Source organism: Gadus morhua, chromosome 2, assembly GCF_902167405.1.
Source record: "Gadus morhua chromosome 2, gadMor3.0, whole genome shotgun sequence".
Classification (NCBI taxonomy): domain Eukaryota; kingdom Metazoa; phylum Chordata; class Actinopteri; order Gadiformes; family Gadidae; genus Gadus; species Gadus morhua.
The window spans coordinates 25,034,431-25,050,902 of NC_044049.1; the positions used below are offsets into that span (position 1 = coordinate 25,034,431).

General features: G+C 45.1%; 1 protein-coding gene across 1 annotated transcript in view; it reads left to right on the forward strand.

Moving 5' to 3' along the window:
- Nucleotides 1-16,472, forward strand: part of LOC115557250 (transmembrane protease serine 9) — a 49,937-nt gene that overhangs the window by 14,844 nt on the left and 18,621 nt on the right. The window contains exons 14-16 of the mRNA XM_030374927.1: nucleotides 1,498-1,518; nucleotides 1,949-2,108; nucleotides 2,236-2,504. Coding sequence (XP_030230787.1) covers nucleotides 1,498-1,518; nucleotides 1,949-2,108; nucleotides 2,236-2,504 — 450 coding nt within the window. The remainder of the gene's footprint in view (nucleotides 1-1,497; nucleotides 1,519-1,948; nucleotides 2,109-2,235; nucleotides 2,505-16,472) is intronic.

Below are 16,472 nucleotides of genomic sequence, written 5' to 3' on the forward strand. Positions count from 1 at the left end.
TAGAGAAACTCTGCATTGCCCTCTATTTAAAGAGAGCAGCTGCCATTGAGTGGGGTTCTTTGACTTGTAAATTGCTTTCACCACTGACTTTGTGTGAACATATTTTCCGTCAATAATCGACTCAGCAGAACCACAATAGTGGGTTGGTGGAGAATCCCTGAATGTTATTTAAAATGCCTTTAGTCTCATTCCCCATGAACCAGACCGACAAAAACCTGTATGCATCAGATTATGAATGGAGCTGTCAGCACTTCAGTTGATGTTTCTGGAATCAAGTCCAACCCTACCTCAGGATCCTTGTTGTGTCAGAAATAACCCCAGTTAATCAGTTATTGTAGGTCATGATTTTGAGATACACTCCAGTTTCCTGGTATGATTTCACTCTTTTAAAGTGCTCCCTGTTGTAGGACTGGAAGCATGACATACAGATGTCAGATACAGAATGCCAACAGCATGCCAACATCTGACCACAGATACTTGGACTAAACAGTACCAAATGGGTTGTGTCAGAAACCCATTGTGTAGGATACGCCAAACAGAGAAGAACCAACTTCAAGAATTAACTTCACAAAGTGTGCTTGTGAGATAAGAGGTCTTAAATTGACTCACTCAAGTGATGCGTACTGCAGAGTCAAATTGCTGATTGGGTTTTATGCTGGTCAATCAACGAGGTGAAGGTAGGGTTATGGTTAGGTTTAGGGGTTAGGTTAAGGGTTAAAAGGGGATTGTTGTTATGATTAGGGTTTAAGGTAGGGTTATGGTTTGGTTTAGGGGTTATGGTTAGGATTAGGGTTTAAGGTAGGGTTATGGTCGGGTTTAGGGGTTAAGGTAAGGTGATGGTTAGGTTTAGTGGGTAATTGTTGGTCATGGTCATGGTTATGGTTAGGTAAAAATATATTGGTTTCCGGTACGGATCAGTGACACTCACAGGAGCAGATTTATTAGCTGTTTTGTTTTTCGTTGTTCCTACTTCCGTCACGATATGTACATTTCCATCACAGTAGGAGAAATTCCATGGACCTATCAAAGAGTGTTATTGGCTCTGCAGTGAGCAGCCACTCGATGGTCCGCCTATCAGAGTATGAGCCTGAGATTGGACCGTTGAGCTGTCAACTGATAGGTCCTGCCTGAAATAGCTCCGCCCATTTGTTGAACAACATATCTGTTAACAATTTTTTACCTAGTGAATATGTTCAATGACTATTCTATTATAATGTAGCTTAGGATAAATATATATAAAAAATATGTTATTCGATCAAATGGTAATCAATGGTAACTGGATGTACACAACTTTCACATGGCTGTAGACTCAGAAACGTTTGAGTTAAACAGACTGCACTACCTCCCAGGGAACAGACACAGAATTACAACATCGGGACTTTATTTTGACAAAATTGTATTTTATTATTATAATTATAGTTATCATTATATTATATTATTATGATCATATTATATTTGATTCACTTGTTATACATTTTCTCCCTTTTCTTTTTGCAGAGGTGTCCTCACAGCTAAATGGTAAGAAATTCTAAATAAAAACGCTACGTTTTAATTATTTATAATTTAACTTGACCATTTATTTACATTCCCCTAGAGGCTGCCCTATTTCCTTATCGATGCCCATACATTCTGCTTGAATCAATGTATTCAAAATTGATCAATTTCACGCTAAAAAGATTTCAGTTTGTGTATAGCATGTTATCTTTGCATATATATAGGCATTGTATATTTTCATGGATATCTACCTGTGACTTTATTTTACTCTTTTTGGTATTGTGCAAAGTGTCTGAGTATTTAGAAAAGAGCTATATCAATGAAATGTATTCTGAGTATACTATTAAAAATCAAGTGCAGCAGAGAATGTGGGCTTTGTCTTTAGTCAGGGGCACTGCAGCAGCAGGCGTTCATAGACCATTGCTCCTTCTCTGATACCTTGAACCTTTTTCAGTATGTGGTCGGGCTCCTCTCAACACCAAGATCGTTGGAGGAGTGGATGCTGCTCCGGGCACCTGGCCCTGGCAGGCCAGTTTGCAGACGTTTTACCATTTCTGTGGGGGGTCTCTCATCAACAATCTGTGGGTGCTGACCGCTGCCCACTGCTTCCCCACGTAAAGTCAATCTTCAACATCCGGCAATAGCCAAAACATGTTCCTCATCTCTGGTTCGTCAACAACTCGATGAACATTAATTTCAGACGAACGAGACTAACGGTGACGTTTTTTCCTTTCTGATCAGAACTAACACAACAGGTTTCACGGTCATCCTGGGCCGTCAGGGCCAGGCGGGCAGCAACCCCAACGAGCAGTCCCGGACCATCTCCAGGATTGTCTGTCACCCCGATTACAGTGGGACCACCAACGACAACGACATCTGCCTGCTGGAGCTCTCCTCGGCTGTCACCTTCACAGACTACATTGCGCCCGTCTGCCTGGCCGCGGACGGAAGCACTTTCAACAGCGGCATCATCAACTGGGTCACTGGCTGGGGCACCACCTCGTTTGGAGGTGGGTCTTCTTCTTCTGGCGTATGTCCCTAGACCTAGTCCTGAGAGTTGAGGTATCTCTGAGACAAGACACCTCACCCTAACTGGTCCTGACGAGCTGGCTGTCGCCTTGCATGGTTGACACCGCCGACGGTGTGAGAATGTGTGCATGAATGGTTGAATGGTTGACCATATTGTGAAGCGCTTTTAGTGGCTGCTGGTTAGAAATGCGTTATATATATGCAGGCCATTTACCATTGACCATTTTACTAGTTAAAATGTGTGCCACAGTTTAGAGTGGTGTCTCCGCACTTGCATTGTGCACTGTCAGACGGACCCACTGGGGGGTCGATACGACCTTAAATCAAAATAAAGTCGTTTCATACAGCAGGGCCCCAGCATGAGCTGCCTTTTCAAAGTCCCGTTTCAATCCTTCCATTCATAGGTTCAGCCGCGGACATCCTCCAGGAAGTGGACCTGCCCATAGTGGGCAACAGGGAGTGTGACCGTCAGCATAGGACAAAAATCACCAACAACATGATCTGTGCTGGATTTTCGGCTGGAGGGAAGGACTCCTGCCAGGTAATCGTTCACAAAATGTCGTGTTTTTAGAGGAGCTCACTAAACTAGATTACATTCAACTCTTTTGATTCTGGGCAACAAAATACAGCAACAGCAACAACAAACTCAGGCAGCATTTGAAAAATGTGTTTTCAGTAGACAGCTGTCAGTTCGGGATCATGTCATTTCTCTGACGCTCCAATGTTCCGACCTCTCAATAACCCGAAAAAATGACCATGGGTCCTACAGCCCACTAGTCCGACGTCCCTTAGATAAAAACTCCAAATCTCTTCAATTTGGAGAGGTTGCATTTTCAGTTAATTGTTTTACCGCTCCCTATAGCCGATATGGATACAATTTGAAGGGGTTCATCTTGACCCATGTGCCTTTGACTACACCAAGTTTGATGATGATTGGTTTAAGTTAACCTTGCCTTTTGGCATTAAGTACATTTTGGACGATTTTGAGCCTCTGGCGGCCATGTTGTTTAGTCAATAATTTTTATTTTACTCAAATCAAACATTCCGTCTATGAACTGTGGTAATTTTAGTCACAGGCCACGCCCATTTTGATGCCATGCCCCTAATTGAAAATATGTGGCCTTTATCTTCAGAATTTGATTCTGAACAACTTTTGTATTGGACTCAAGATCATAGAAGTCTTTACGTGTTTTAAACAACACCCTTTTGAGAAGTCAATGGCTCCTGGGTGCTTCAATCTTTCTTTGCTTTATGTCAGATTGAAGACATTGGTCCATAGGTGTTATCTGCTCAAGGATTTTTGTCTAAGTGAAAAAACCTAAGGTTGATAAAAAAAAAATGTTCTTCAGGCATATTTGTTCACCATGAGGATATACATGTGTGAACAACGTTTCATGATTCTAAACCAAACCTATATATTTATAGGTATACCCAATAGGTATACCCAATAATTTGGTTTTCTTTAGTGTCATGTAAACACACTGAATGGGGTCAGCAGCATAGTGCACAAAAAAATGACATTACTGCAACACAGCAATAGTGCATAACAAATCGTACCCCAACATTTAAACATCAGACACCCATTGCACAACAACAAACATAAGGACCAGGTAAAGACTCATGCAATCTGAGATCTTTTGCTAACCCATCGTGGCTTTGATCCTCTTCCCCTAAAGGGTGACTCTGGTGGACCTCTGGTGATAAAACGGGGTCTGCAGTGGGTCCAGTCGGGAGTGGTGAGCTTTGGTGCACGATGTGCCTTGCCCAATACATCTGGAGTATACGCCAGAGTGTCCAAATTTCAGGTTTGGATCAACAGTATCATCACCACCAACCAGCCAGGCTTCGTCAACTTCCGCTCCGCGGGAACCAACGACGACTTTACGAACTGTGGGGACACCACGGCCGGTAAGTGCCCCTTTGTTTTGATCTCTGAACAATGAGGGCTTTGGATCCTTGGTCTTCGTTTACACATGTCGCCATGGATGCTACATGTGGAGGAAAAACAATAGTTTGGTCATCTGTGACACAGTTATTCTGACATACCAGAACGACCAATGCCCCTCAAGCAAGTAATACATATACTGTATGTAAGTGACACATTTTGAATTGATAAAAGAGGGACTCGGACGACAAAAATATATATGAATGAAATTCATATTGACGATATGGCACTATAGCCCTATTCTCACCAATGCACCCATCTTGAATTTAATAGACCATTTTCGTTGCTTCGAGGAGGTCTGGTGGGCTCCGTATTTAATAAATAAATAAATATACATAACGAAATGCGTAAATATATATAAATATGTATGTGTATTTATATATATATATATATACACATACATATTCGTACATATAAAGGCCTATTTATTTATTTTGTTGCTTCGAGAAGGTCTGGTGTTCTCCGTATAAAATAAATGTGCATAAATAAATATATATATAAATAGTATATATATATATATATATATATATATATATATATATATATATATATATATATATATATTTATTACATACAGAGACCACCAGACCTCCTCGTCTATTCTGGTCTATTTGAAAATAAAGGCTACATGGTTATATTAATTTCAATACAATTGACTTATAGAGCGTATAACGACGAGACAATGGGACGATCTAGTTGGGGGCCAGCAGAGGCTGCATTTTAACCGAATTTATGGAATTTATGAGAGATGCGCGTGGACATATTTGGTAGTGACACAGCCTATGACTTATTTGTGAAGCAAAACATAAGCTCATTGGTTTAACGAGGCAGGGTTATTTGAAATAATTCATTAAGATATCATGTGTGAGAGGTCATTCCTTCCCCTGAGTTTGTATTGACTATTTCTGGTGATTGAAATGCTCATTGCAAGCTTCCTATTTATGTCTAGTGTACCCCTACTGTCCACAAGCAGCCCCCCCCCCTCCCCATATGGATATGGAGAATAGTTGCCACGTCCCAGTGGTGGTGGTGTCATATCTATGAAAGAGGGCATTCAAATATACTACAATGATCAATTAGGAGGCCGAAGCCCTAAAGGAAGTGATGCAATAGGTAACTTCTGAGTCAAGGTAAGTAAGCTATAGACCTGGGGTCTCTTTTCTATCAACGGGGGTCTCAAAGAACGCATACGCTTATCAACTTAGGGATTCCAGCCCTACAAGAAATTACTCAGCAAGTGCTCCATCTCATTGCACCTCACCCAGCGGCTCGCTTGCAAGATTTCTTCCCAGACCTACACCCTAGCCATCCAACATGCATATCTGAGAATCAGGCCTCTCTTTGATAATAACAAAATAATGAGAGAAATTCGCATTAACTTTTTGTTATCTCATAAGGGGCATGTTGCCGTCTCCTTTTGACCCCAGACTTCAGAAACTTGTCCACAGGCCAGCTATGCCTACACACCTTAAAGCACAATTTTACACCTCCATGCTACCAAAAATGGGGACCAGAAACTAACCTGAATTATGCACATTTACCTTACTGTTGGAGGTCACGCCCCTTTTCCTGCCTTTTCAAAATAGCTAGAGATGCCAAAATGTATACGCATATTTCCCAGGGTCCCGAGAACGAGATATCTGAGATTTGGAGTTCTAGACCTTACAGAAAAAATGTTTTCCAAAATGGACTGTTTTTTGGACAAAGCCTCTCAGAAGTGTTGCATGCAAGATGTAGTGCATCAGAATGTGGTGGAAAGACAGTTTTACAGATAGGAAGGTCCTACCGCCCTGAAACTTGACTACCTTAAATAGGACCTACCTTGGACCCCCACACCGAAACTTGGCCCTCTCTGACCCCGAGGGCATGGAGGGGGGGGTCTGAGGTTTTGGGTTAGGGTTAGGGTTAGGGCTGGCTTTCTTCAGGAGACCCACAATTTTCACAGATCATAATCCCAAGATAAACCCTGGTTGAAGGTCTAATGGACAGAGATTCTATCTCTTGTCAACTAATTTTGATAATTTCTTGTTACAACGGCTTGTTGGCAATGTGTTTCAATGGAGCATTTGATGATGCTGTGTGAGCCTTTCCTGTAAGGCTGGAGTCCCCCAGTTGATAATTGTATGCGTCCTTTGAGACCCTCTTTAATATAAAAGAGACCCCAGGTCTATAGCATACTTGTTAATGTCCTTGCCTCAGTCACCTATTGCATCACTTCCTTTAGGGCTTCGGCCTCCTAATTGATCATTGTAGTATATTTGAATGCCCTCTTTCATATATATGACACCACCCACACCGGGACGTGGCAACAATTCTCCACATCCAGATTGGGAGGGGGGATTGATGCTTGTGGACAGTAGGCGTACACTAGACATAAATAGGAAGCACACTCAGTAGGAGGAGGAATGACCTCTCACACATGATTACTTAATTCATTGTTTCAAATAACATTGCCTCGTTAAATCAATGAGCTTGGTGTGGAAGGGGGCGGTCAATGGTAACAACCATAGGATTGTTGTTTTGACGAATCCTGCGCAGCCTGCCCCTTCTGAAGTCGAAAAATAATCTCCCGATGGAAATGCATTGGTTTAATATTGAATTAATTAAATATTAAAATATTTATTATCTATACAATTTATACAATTATTTAGTTATAATAATATAAGTAGACCATGTAGCTATTATCGTTATAAAAAGATCTGTATCTGACCGTTCACAATCCACTTCCACCAATCCAATCCAAGAGGGTTCTTCTAACACAAACTAACACGGTGTACTTTTTCGGGAGCGTGTCTATGTTCCCCGGGTCCTATGTTCCCTGGGCCCTATGTTCCCCTCTTTGTATGAGACTGGGGAACATAGGACCCTTTTTTTTAAAAAGGGTCCTATGTTCCCCGCTTTTCCAAAAAAGGGTCCTATGTTCCCCGATATGTATGTGACCGGGGAACATAGGACCCTTTCTCAAAAAAAGGGTTCTATGTTCCCCGGTCTGTTACTTTTCCACCATTACTGCCAAATTCCGGCCGAGATAACTACCATTGCATGTCTTTACCTTTTGTGGAAGAGGGAGAGACGTCGGAGAACCTGACGCAGTCTATTCATACGCCGGTAAACAAACCCCGAGAAGCCCAATCCTTACGAGAGCTCCCCGCGCTATGGCCATCCGGAGGCGCACAGAGCTTTTGGCCGTGATATTATTATACAATTAATTTATATTATATACTATTATATAAAGAGCTCCGGGAGTCGCAAACGGCAACAATCACTTTCTCCTCCATGCTGCAGTTCACCCCGGACTGCACTGCACTGAGTTGGCCGGTTGAACGCTGATTGGCTGTTACGTTACACATGTCAGTGGCCACGCTGTTGAACGCCAATTGGCTGTCATCACGCGAATGTCGCGTCAAAGTTAAAATATTTTAACTTTGATAGATTGCGGGAAACATAGGACCCTTTTCCCAGAAAAGGGTTCTATGTTCCCCGGTCTGTTACTTTTTCCACCATTAACTTCCAAATTCCGGCCGAGATAACTACCATTGCATGTCTTTACCTTTTGTGGAAACATAGGACCATGGAGAAGGACTTTCGGTCGGCACCAAAGTGTTTCTGGAAGACTATCCGGCACCTCAGGAGGGGGAAACGGGGAACCATCCAAGCTGTGTACAGTAAGGATGGGACTCTGTTGAGCTCAACTGAGGAGGTCGTCGGACGTTGGAAGGAACACTTTGAGGAACTCCTGAATCCGAATAACACGCCCTCTATGTTGGAGGCAGAGCTCGAGGTTGATGGTGTTTCGTGGTCAATTTCCCTGGTGGAGGTCACTGAGGTAGTCAAACATCTCCGCAGTGGCAAAGCCCCAGGGATTGATGAGATCCAGCCAGAAATGCTAAAGGCTCTGGGTGTTGAGGGGCTGTCATGGTTGACACGCCTATTCAACATTGCGTGGGAGTCGGGTACAGTGCCAAAGGAGTGGCAAACCGGGGTGGTGGTTCCCCTGTTCAAAAAGGGGGACCAGAGAGTGTGTGCCAATTACCGGGGTATCACACTTCTCAGCCTCCCTGGTAAAGTCTACTCCAAGGTGCTGGAAAGGAGGGTTCGGCCGATCGTCGAACCTCAGATTGAAGAGGAACAATGCGGTTTTCGCCCAGGACGTGGAACTACGGACCAGCTCTTCACTCTCGCAAGGATCCTGGAGGGGGCCTGGGAGTATGCCCTTCCGGTCTACATGTGTTTTGTGGATCTGGAGAAGGCGTATGACCGGGTCCCCCGGGAGAAACTGTGGGAGGTGCTGCGGGAGTATGGGGTAAGGGGGTCTATCCTCAGGGCCATCCAATCTTTGTACTCCCAAAGCGAGAGCTGTGTTCGTGTTCTCGGCAGCCAGTCAGTTTCGTTCTCAGTGGGTGCTGGTCTCCGCCAGGGCTGCGCCTTGTCACCAATCCTGTTTGTGATATACATGGACAGGATATCGAGGCGTAGTCGTGGTGGGGAGGGGTTGCAGTTCGGTGGTCTGAGGATCTCGTCACTGCTTTTTGCAGATGATGTGGTCCTCATTGGATCATCGGCCTGTGACCTTCAGCACTCACTGGATCGGCTGGCGGCCGAGTGTGAAGCGGCTGGGATGAGGATCAGCACAGCTAAATCTGAGGCCATGACTCTTAGCAGGAAACCGGTGGATTGCTTACTCCGGGTAGGAAATGAGTCCTTAGCCCAAGTGAAGGAGTTCACTTGGTACTATGGAGCGGTAGATTGGCCGGAGAATCGGAGCAGCGGGGGCGGTATTGCGTTCGCTTTACCGCACCGTTGTGACGAAAAGAGAGCTGAGCCGCAAGGCAAAGCTCTCGATCTACCGGTCGATCTTCGTTCCTATCCTCACCTATGGTCATGAGGGCTGGGTGATGACCGAAAGGATGAGATCGCGGGTACAAGCGGCCGAGATGAGTTTTCTCAGAAGGGTGGCTGGCGTCTCCCTTAGGGATAGGGTGAGAAGCTCAGCCATCCGTGAGGAACTCGGATTAGAGCCGCTGCTCCTTTAATTAGAAAGGAGTCAGCTGAGGTGGTTCGGGCATCTGGTAAGGATGCCCACTGGGCGCCTTCCTTGGGAGGTGTTTCAGGCACGTCCAGTGGGGAGGAGACCTCGGGGAAGACCCAGGACTAGGTGGAGAGATTATATCTCAACACTGGCCTGGGGACGCCTCGGGATCCCCCCGTCAGAGCTGGTCAATGTGGCCCGGGAAAGGGAAGTCTGGGGCCCCCTGCTTGAGCTGCTCCCCCCGCGACCCGACCCCGGATAAGCGGATGACGATGAGGGAGGATGAGGATGAGGAAACATAGGACCCTTTTCCCAGAAAAGGGTCCTATGTTCCCCGCTTTTCCCAAAAAGGGTCCTATGCTCCCCGGTATGTATGGCTACAGGGGAACATAGGACCCGGGGAACATAGGACCCGGGGAACATAGGGATGACCCCCTTTTTTCTATGGGGAATGTTGTCCAGGTTTAACCAGACAATATTTAAATATTTATAATATAAAAAAACTAGTAGGCCTACAGCATATCATACATTTTACATTTATATAGAATATGTATAAGGACATAGGCCGAATTCGTTTAAAATGCAGCCTCTGCTGGCCCACAACTAGATCGTCTCTTTGTCTCGTTAAACGCTTTATAAGTTTATTATATTTGAATTATTAGAACCATGTAGCCTTTATTTTCTTGGCATTATTATTACATTCTTTCTCGTTACATCGATATAAATTATTGTTATAACGAGAGATTTGTGTCTGACCATTGACAATCCTCTCGGAAATTCTATGAATGAAATTCATATTGACGGTATCGCACTATATCCCTGTTCTCGCCCACCCATCTTGAATTTAATAGACCACTTTCGTTGCCTCGAGGATGTCTGGGGGTCTTCGTATAAAAAAAACAACCAGGCTTACTCGAAGCAACGGAAATGGTCTATTAAATTCAAGATGGGTGAATGGGTGAGAATAGGGATATAGGCCTACGTAGTGCCATACCGTCAATTTCATTCATATACACATATATGTAGTATGTATATCTATCGTCGTTGAGACGGGGATCTGTGTGTGTAAGCCACGGAATATGAGTGTCATTAACTTGCATTGGAGCAAAATCCGTGGCCATACCATGGAAATTGGCGTGTTTCCGTGAGGAATTAAGCGTCCTTGGTCATTCCTGTGAGACCAGTTTGATTACTTCCCTTGACTAAAGCATCGGGTCGTGGCTCGGCTAAAGCTGTACGATTTCTATTTCATAAGCTTTACAACGTTTGTTGACCTCTTCCATTTCGGTCTTCTTTGGCCCACCCCTGATGGTCCCTGGTTCCAGTGGTGACGTGCGGCAGCGCCCCCATGAACACCCGTGACAACAGGGGGCTGGTGCAGTCTGCCGGCGCGTGGCCCTGGATCGCTAGCCTGCAGGTCAACGGCACGCACATGTGCGGCGGCACCCTGGTGGATTCGTACGCCGTCTTGAGCGACGCCTCGTGCTTCGCCATGTAGGTCTGCTTCTATCTGTTGTGACGATGAGGCTGTAGCACGGGTGTTCTGTGTATGTTGCGTTTTGTGTTTTATCCGAGCAAAACCATGTAGGCCTATCGATTCTTTCTTTCAAAGTTATTTTTATTGAATTTTACATTTGACAAAAATATAAACTAATGGAACATAATTCCCCCCTGACCCCAATAGTCCCTTTCCCGTTGCTGTCACTTGGTTACAGTCATGGTTACAATCATTCGTCATCCTCAAATTGATCACGCGATGTGCAACTTATTTGCATAAATCAGAGTGCTCATTGCAAAGCCATTGTGGTTTAAGTTTCTAATTAACATGAGATGGACTGAAAAAGATAGAAGATAGGTAAAATGAAGTAATTGTAATAACCATAATAATAATAATAATAACAATAATATTATAATAATTATTAAAAAATATTATAGATACCAAAGATACAGTATAGGGCTAAAAAACATATATTGATCCGGAGAAATGAGAGAGGGTTGCCGTTGTTGTCGTTGAGTGACGAGCCTATCTGCACCGTAATCAACTTGGGTCAGGTTTTTTTTTACCATGTCCCGTTTCAAACGACCGTCGAGCCCTGGTGGTTTTCCTCTCTCCACTTAGGTACCCCAATGCCTCCCATTGGAGGGTGGTGTTGGGCCGTCGCAATCTGACCGGCCCCAACACCTGCAGCATGAACCTGGGGGTGAGCTCCATCACCCTCAGCAATCTCACCGGGGATACCATTGCCGTGCTCATGCTGTCCAGTGCACCGAGGCTCTCGGACTACATCCAGCCCATCTGTCTGGACCAGGGGATGGGCAGCTTCCTGAACAACACTGACTGTTGGATGGCAGGCTGGGGCATGGGCCAGGGAGGCGGTGAGGACCCCCATCCACAACGCACCCCACGTTTGCTCCAATCGATGAGTCTCCAACGGCCTCCGTGATGGGAGCTGTGTCCACTTTTTTGGTTATAAAATCGGATCATTGATTGTAGTTCTACTAGAGTAGCTCTTTCTTTAACGCACTGCAGCGTGGCTCTTTATATTGTCCAAACTGTTTGGTTGACCGTGACTTTCTCTGACCTGACCGCAGCCCAAGAAACCCTGCGGGAGTTCAACACCACGGTGGTGGGTTGTAGCAACACGTCATCCAGTGACTACATCTGCACCGAAGCGCTGACTGTGAGAATGGTAAGGAAACAGTTCAGAATCTCAATGCTCACAATGCCAAACGCGTGTTCATGATTTACATTATAGTCGTTTGCCTCATAGCGTAATTGCCTAAGTAAAATTTTAAGGTTCATCTTGTATTTAGCGTCAGAGGTGCCTAGGTCAAATAAATGAGTGATTATGGAATGCAAAAATCACTCTGATTGGCTTATTATTTAGCCAATGAGGCCCAGTGAATCAGCAGTGTTAGGAGAGTAGAGTTAGGTTATAACCTTTTCCACCGACATTCCAGCTCAACTTGCCTCGACTTACCCCGCCTTTTTTTGCATTTCAATTTTGGCGTCCCGGCATCTTTATATACTTTGAATGATATGTGTCGAATGGATAAGTACATCACTGCATTTTCACGCATGCGTGCTATGAAGACCTGCTCCATTGAAGAGGTACTTTATTCAAGATGGGAAAACGACTTGCCTGGAACCAAACCAAGTCATGCCACGCTAAGTCGTGGCGAGTAGAGCTGGTACTGTCGGTGGAAAAAGGCCATTAGATATCACAATTTGGGCCAAAATAGGACTTAGGCAATTATGCCGTGATGCTAATGAAATGTGAGTATTGTGGAGGATTTGTCATGTACGTTAGTACATTACAGTCGTTTTCAAGCCAGGGGTGGACACATTGGTGGTGCTCTGGAGTTAGTTTGGAGGGCTGTGTGAGGCCTGGTGCCGGTGGGGATGACGACGTGTGTTTGGTTTCAGGGAGACGCCGGAGGTCCCCTGATGTGTAAGAGAGCCAACTATTGGACCCAAGTGGCCGGGCTTCCCAACGTCATGGGCAACAGCAGCATGGTGCGCTCAGAGAGAGCCGCCGATCAGTCCATGTTCAGCGCCACAGCTCGATATGAGTCGTTCCTGGTTAGCATTCTGCAAGAGCTGCTGTCCCCCCCAACCACCACCACAACCTCCGCCCCCACTACCACCGCCACCACAACCTCCGCCCCCACCGTCAATCACGCGTCAGACGTCCGCTTCTCCATGTCCTACCTCCTCCTCCTCTCCTCCATCTACCTCTTCTCTGCGCTGGTCTAGAGGCAGCGTGGCCTGGAAGGGCTCGACTCCGGTTAATTTTCACGTTGTTTTGTATCTCATGGAGGGAAGTATGTGATCATGTAAAGAAACGATCACACAGCATCTTGTTTTTCCTTTTGGGGTTTTCATGGACTGTTGGAGTCGGTGGAGTCTCAGCTTACACATGATATATAGTTTGTGTTGATCATATTACGTGGAAAACATCCTTTTTGCTCTGCATGTGAAGGTGCAGAGTTATAAAATACATATCACTTTTTGATATGTGCTTCTTATTTTGTTTGGGGTTGGAATTGTCTTTCGTTTAGCTAGCAATGGTTAGGAGAGACTAAAGGTTGGGAATGTAATTACACTGGGGGTGTGTCATATGACCTTAACAAGCTGAAAAGTCAATTTCAAAGTTTCATTTTAAAAATAAATTCAGTTAAACAAGTTGATCGTGACAAATGAATACCACTGTAGAGGTTTTTGAAGTGTGAATGCCCGACATGAGTACTTAATAATACCATTACAGTTGGGAGAACAGTCAATGGGAACCCACTGTTTCAGCAGGAATACAAACACTATGGCTGGGTTGCACCAACATGGATTGATTAATCCTGGTTTAGGGTTAATCTATGGTAAGTAAATCTAGGTTAAAACTGATTCATAATTAATCACAGATGTGTTGCACATTTTAGTTGTAACTCTGGATTAGGTAAACTAGTTTAAACAAGGATTAAAATAGGATTAGTTTGTGTTCGGTGTCTGCCATGATGGATTCCGGCGTTGTAGGTTTGATAAAGATGGACCCCAATATATTCACAAGCTCTCTCTCGTAAACTCGTTGCTTTTTGAATAAATGTAACCGTCGTTACCTTAACTGTTACAGCTGACACTACAGCACAAGCTAGCTTGGCTTGTACATTTTTTAGATATGGCACGACACGTTAAATTAAGATATGGCACGTCAAAGGGGATCCAACTTTTTGACATTTGAAAAGATGTTGCTCAAGGACTTGATGGACGAGTTTGGTGTTATAATTCAGGATAAGAGGACTGACAGTATGACGCACAGTAGCGGCGTGGTAACCGGGAGAGTCGAGAGAATTCCCGGTGGGCTGTTAACGTTTCGGGGCCGACCGCCGGGCTGATTTTGCGAGCTAACTATTGCATATATAAGTTCCTTGCTGCGCCGTCAGGCTAGCCAAAGCTGTGCGCTACTCTCTCTCTCACTGTCTCCCACATACAAACACAGGCAAGCACTCACAAACTGTTCCAACCAAGTCGATATTAGTAGAGGGGGAGTAAATGAGTGGCCCCTCCCCAAGTGGCACGACCGTGGTGGGCATTGAATTGCAGAAAGCTAAATACGTACACAGCTATGACGACGTTGCACTCTATACGCCATAACAAATAAATAAGAGTAGGCAATGAAGAAGATGAAAATGGGCAGATTTTGAAAAAGTAGCAAGCTAACCATTATTATCAGTATGATTCATCAGTACAAATGCTGTATAATTATAATAATAATCATACTTTTTATTTCAAGCGCCTTTCATGTCTCCCAAGGACACTGTGCAGTAAAGGTAAAACAAAATGCTAATAAAATAACATTAGACATCAAACAGAGACAATAAAACAGACACTGAACATTTGTTAAACACAGTATAAAAATCAAAACAAAACAACTAGATAATACATCAAACGGCGGTAAAAGATACATGGGAAGAGGAAATGGAAGGGGGTGGTGCATTGGTCAGCCCAGGTCAAGGTCAGGGTAGGAGGCGTTGGGGGAAGGAGGGAAAAGCCAGGGTGAAGAGGTGGGCTTTCAGTAGAGGTTTGAAAGTGGCCAGGGTGGGAGGGAGCTCCAGGACCTTGGAGCGGCCACGCTCAACGCCCTGTCTCCCATGGTGCGGAGGTGTGCAGCGGGGGTGGAGAGGAGGTGGGCTTCAGTGGAGCGTAAGGTGCGGGTTGGTCGGTAGGGGGGCCAGGAGGTTAGAAAGATAGGAAGGTGCAAGATGATGTTGTGCTTTGAAAGCAAGGAGATTGATTTTAAATTGAAAACAGTAACAGGGAGCCAGTGTAGTTGGTGGAGGATGGCAGTGATGCGTTGCCAGGGCCTAGTGCGGGTGAGAACTCTTGCAGCGGAATTTTGTACGTATTGTAGTCTGTTAAGTAACTTTGCTGAGACACCGAAGAGAAGGGCATTGCAGTAGTCTACTCTGGAGGATATGAAGGCGGGGATATGAAGTAGGTGGAATCTATAATGACACCACGGTTTTATCTTCAGAGGTGGTGGAGGTGAAAATGCCGGGGATGGATAACTGAGTGTTTGAGTTTTTTCAACAGTCAATGGTGGTAGCGTGTTTCTCATCTTACTCATTTTCGTCCGCTTATCCGGGGTCGGGTCGCGGGGGGAGCAGCTCAAGCAGGGGGCCCCAGACTTCCCTTTCCCGGGCCACATTAACCAACTCTGACGGGGGGATCCCGAGGCGTTCCCAGGCCAGTGTTGAGATATAATCTCTCCACCTAGTCCTGGGTCTTCCCCGAGGCCTCCTCCCCACTGGACGTGCCTGAAACACCTCCCAAGGAAGGCGCCCAGTGGGCATCCTTACCAGATGCCCGAACCACCTCAGCTGACTCCTTTCTAAGTAAAGGAGCAGCGGCTCTAATCCGAGTTAGGGAGACGCCAGCCACCCTTCTGAGAAAACTCATCTCGGCTGCTTGTACCCGCGATCTCGTCCTTTCGGTCATCACCCAGCCCTCATGACCATAGGTGAGGATAGAAACGAAGATCGACCGGTAGATCGAGAGCTTTGCCTTGCGGCTCAGCTCTCTTTTCGTCACAACGGTGCGGTAAAGCGAACGCAATACCGCCCCCGCTGCTCCGATTCTCCGGCCAATCTCACGCTCCATAGTACCCTCACTCGAGAACAAGACCCCAAGGTACTTGAACTCCTTCATTTGGGCACTCATTTCCTACCCGGAGTAAACAATCCGCTGATTTCTCCTAACATCTTTTGTCCGTAAATAAATTCATGCCCGTACGTAAAACACTAGCGACTCCTTCCGTAAATTTACGGAAGCACGGACACGAGTATTACGATTATCAACAATCATGGAAAGCTGAGTAGGTTTATCAGTTTTAATAACAGTATGAACAAATAGAACACAAAAATGAAAAGTTGTCCTTTGTATGTCTATAGTAGCAATAGCACATGCTAAACAAGGACAAAATC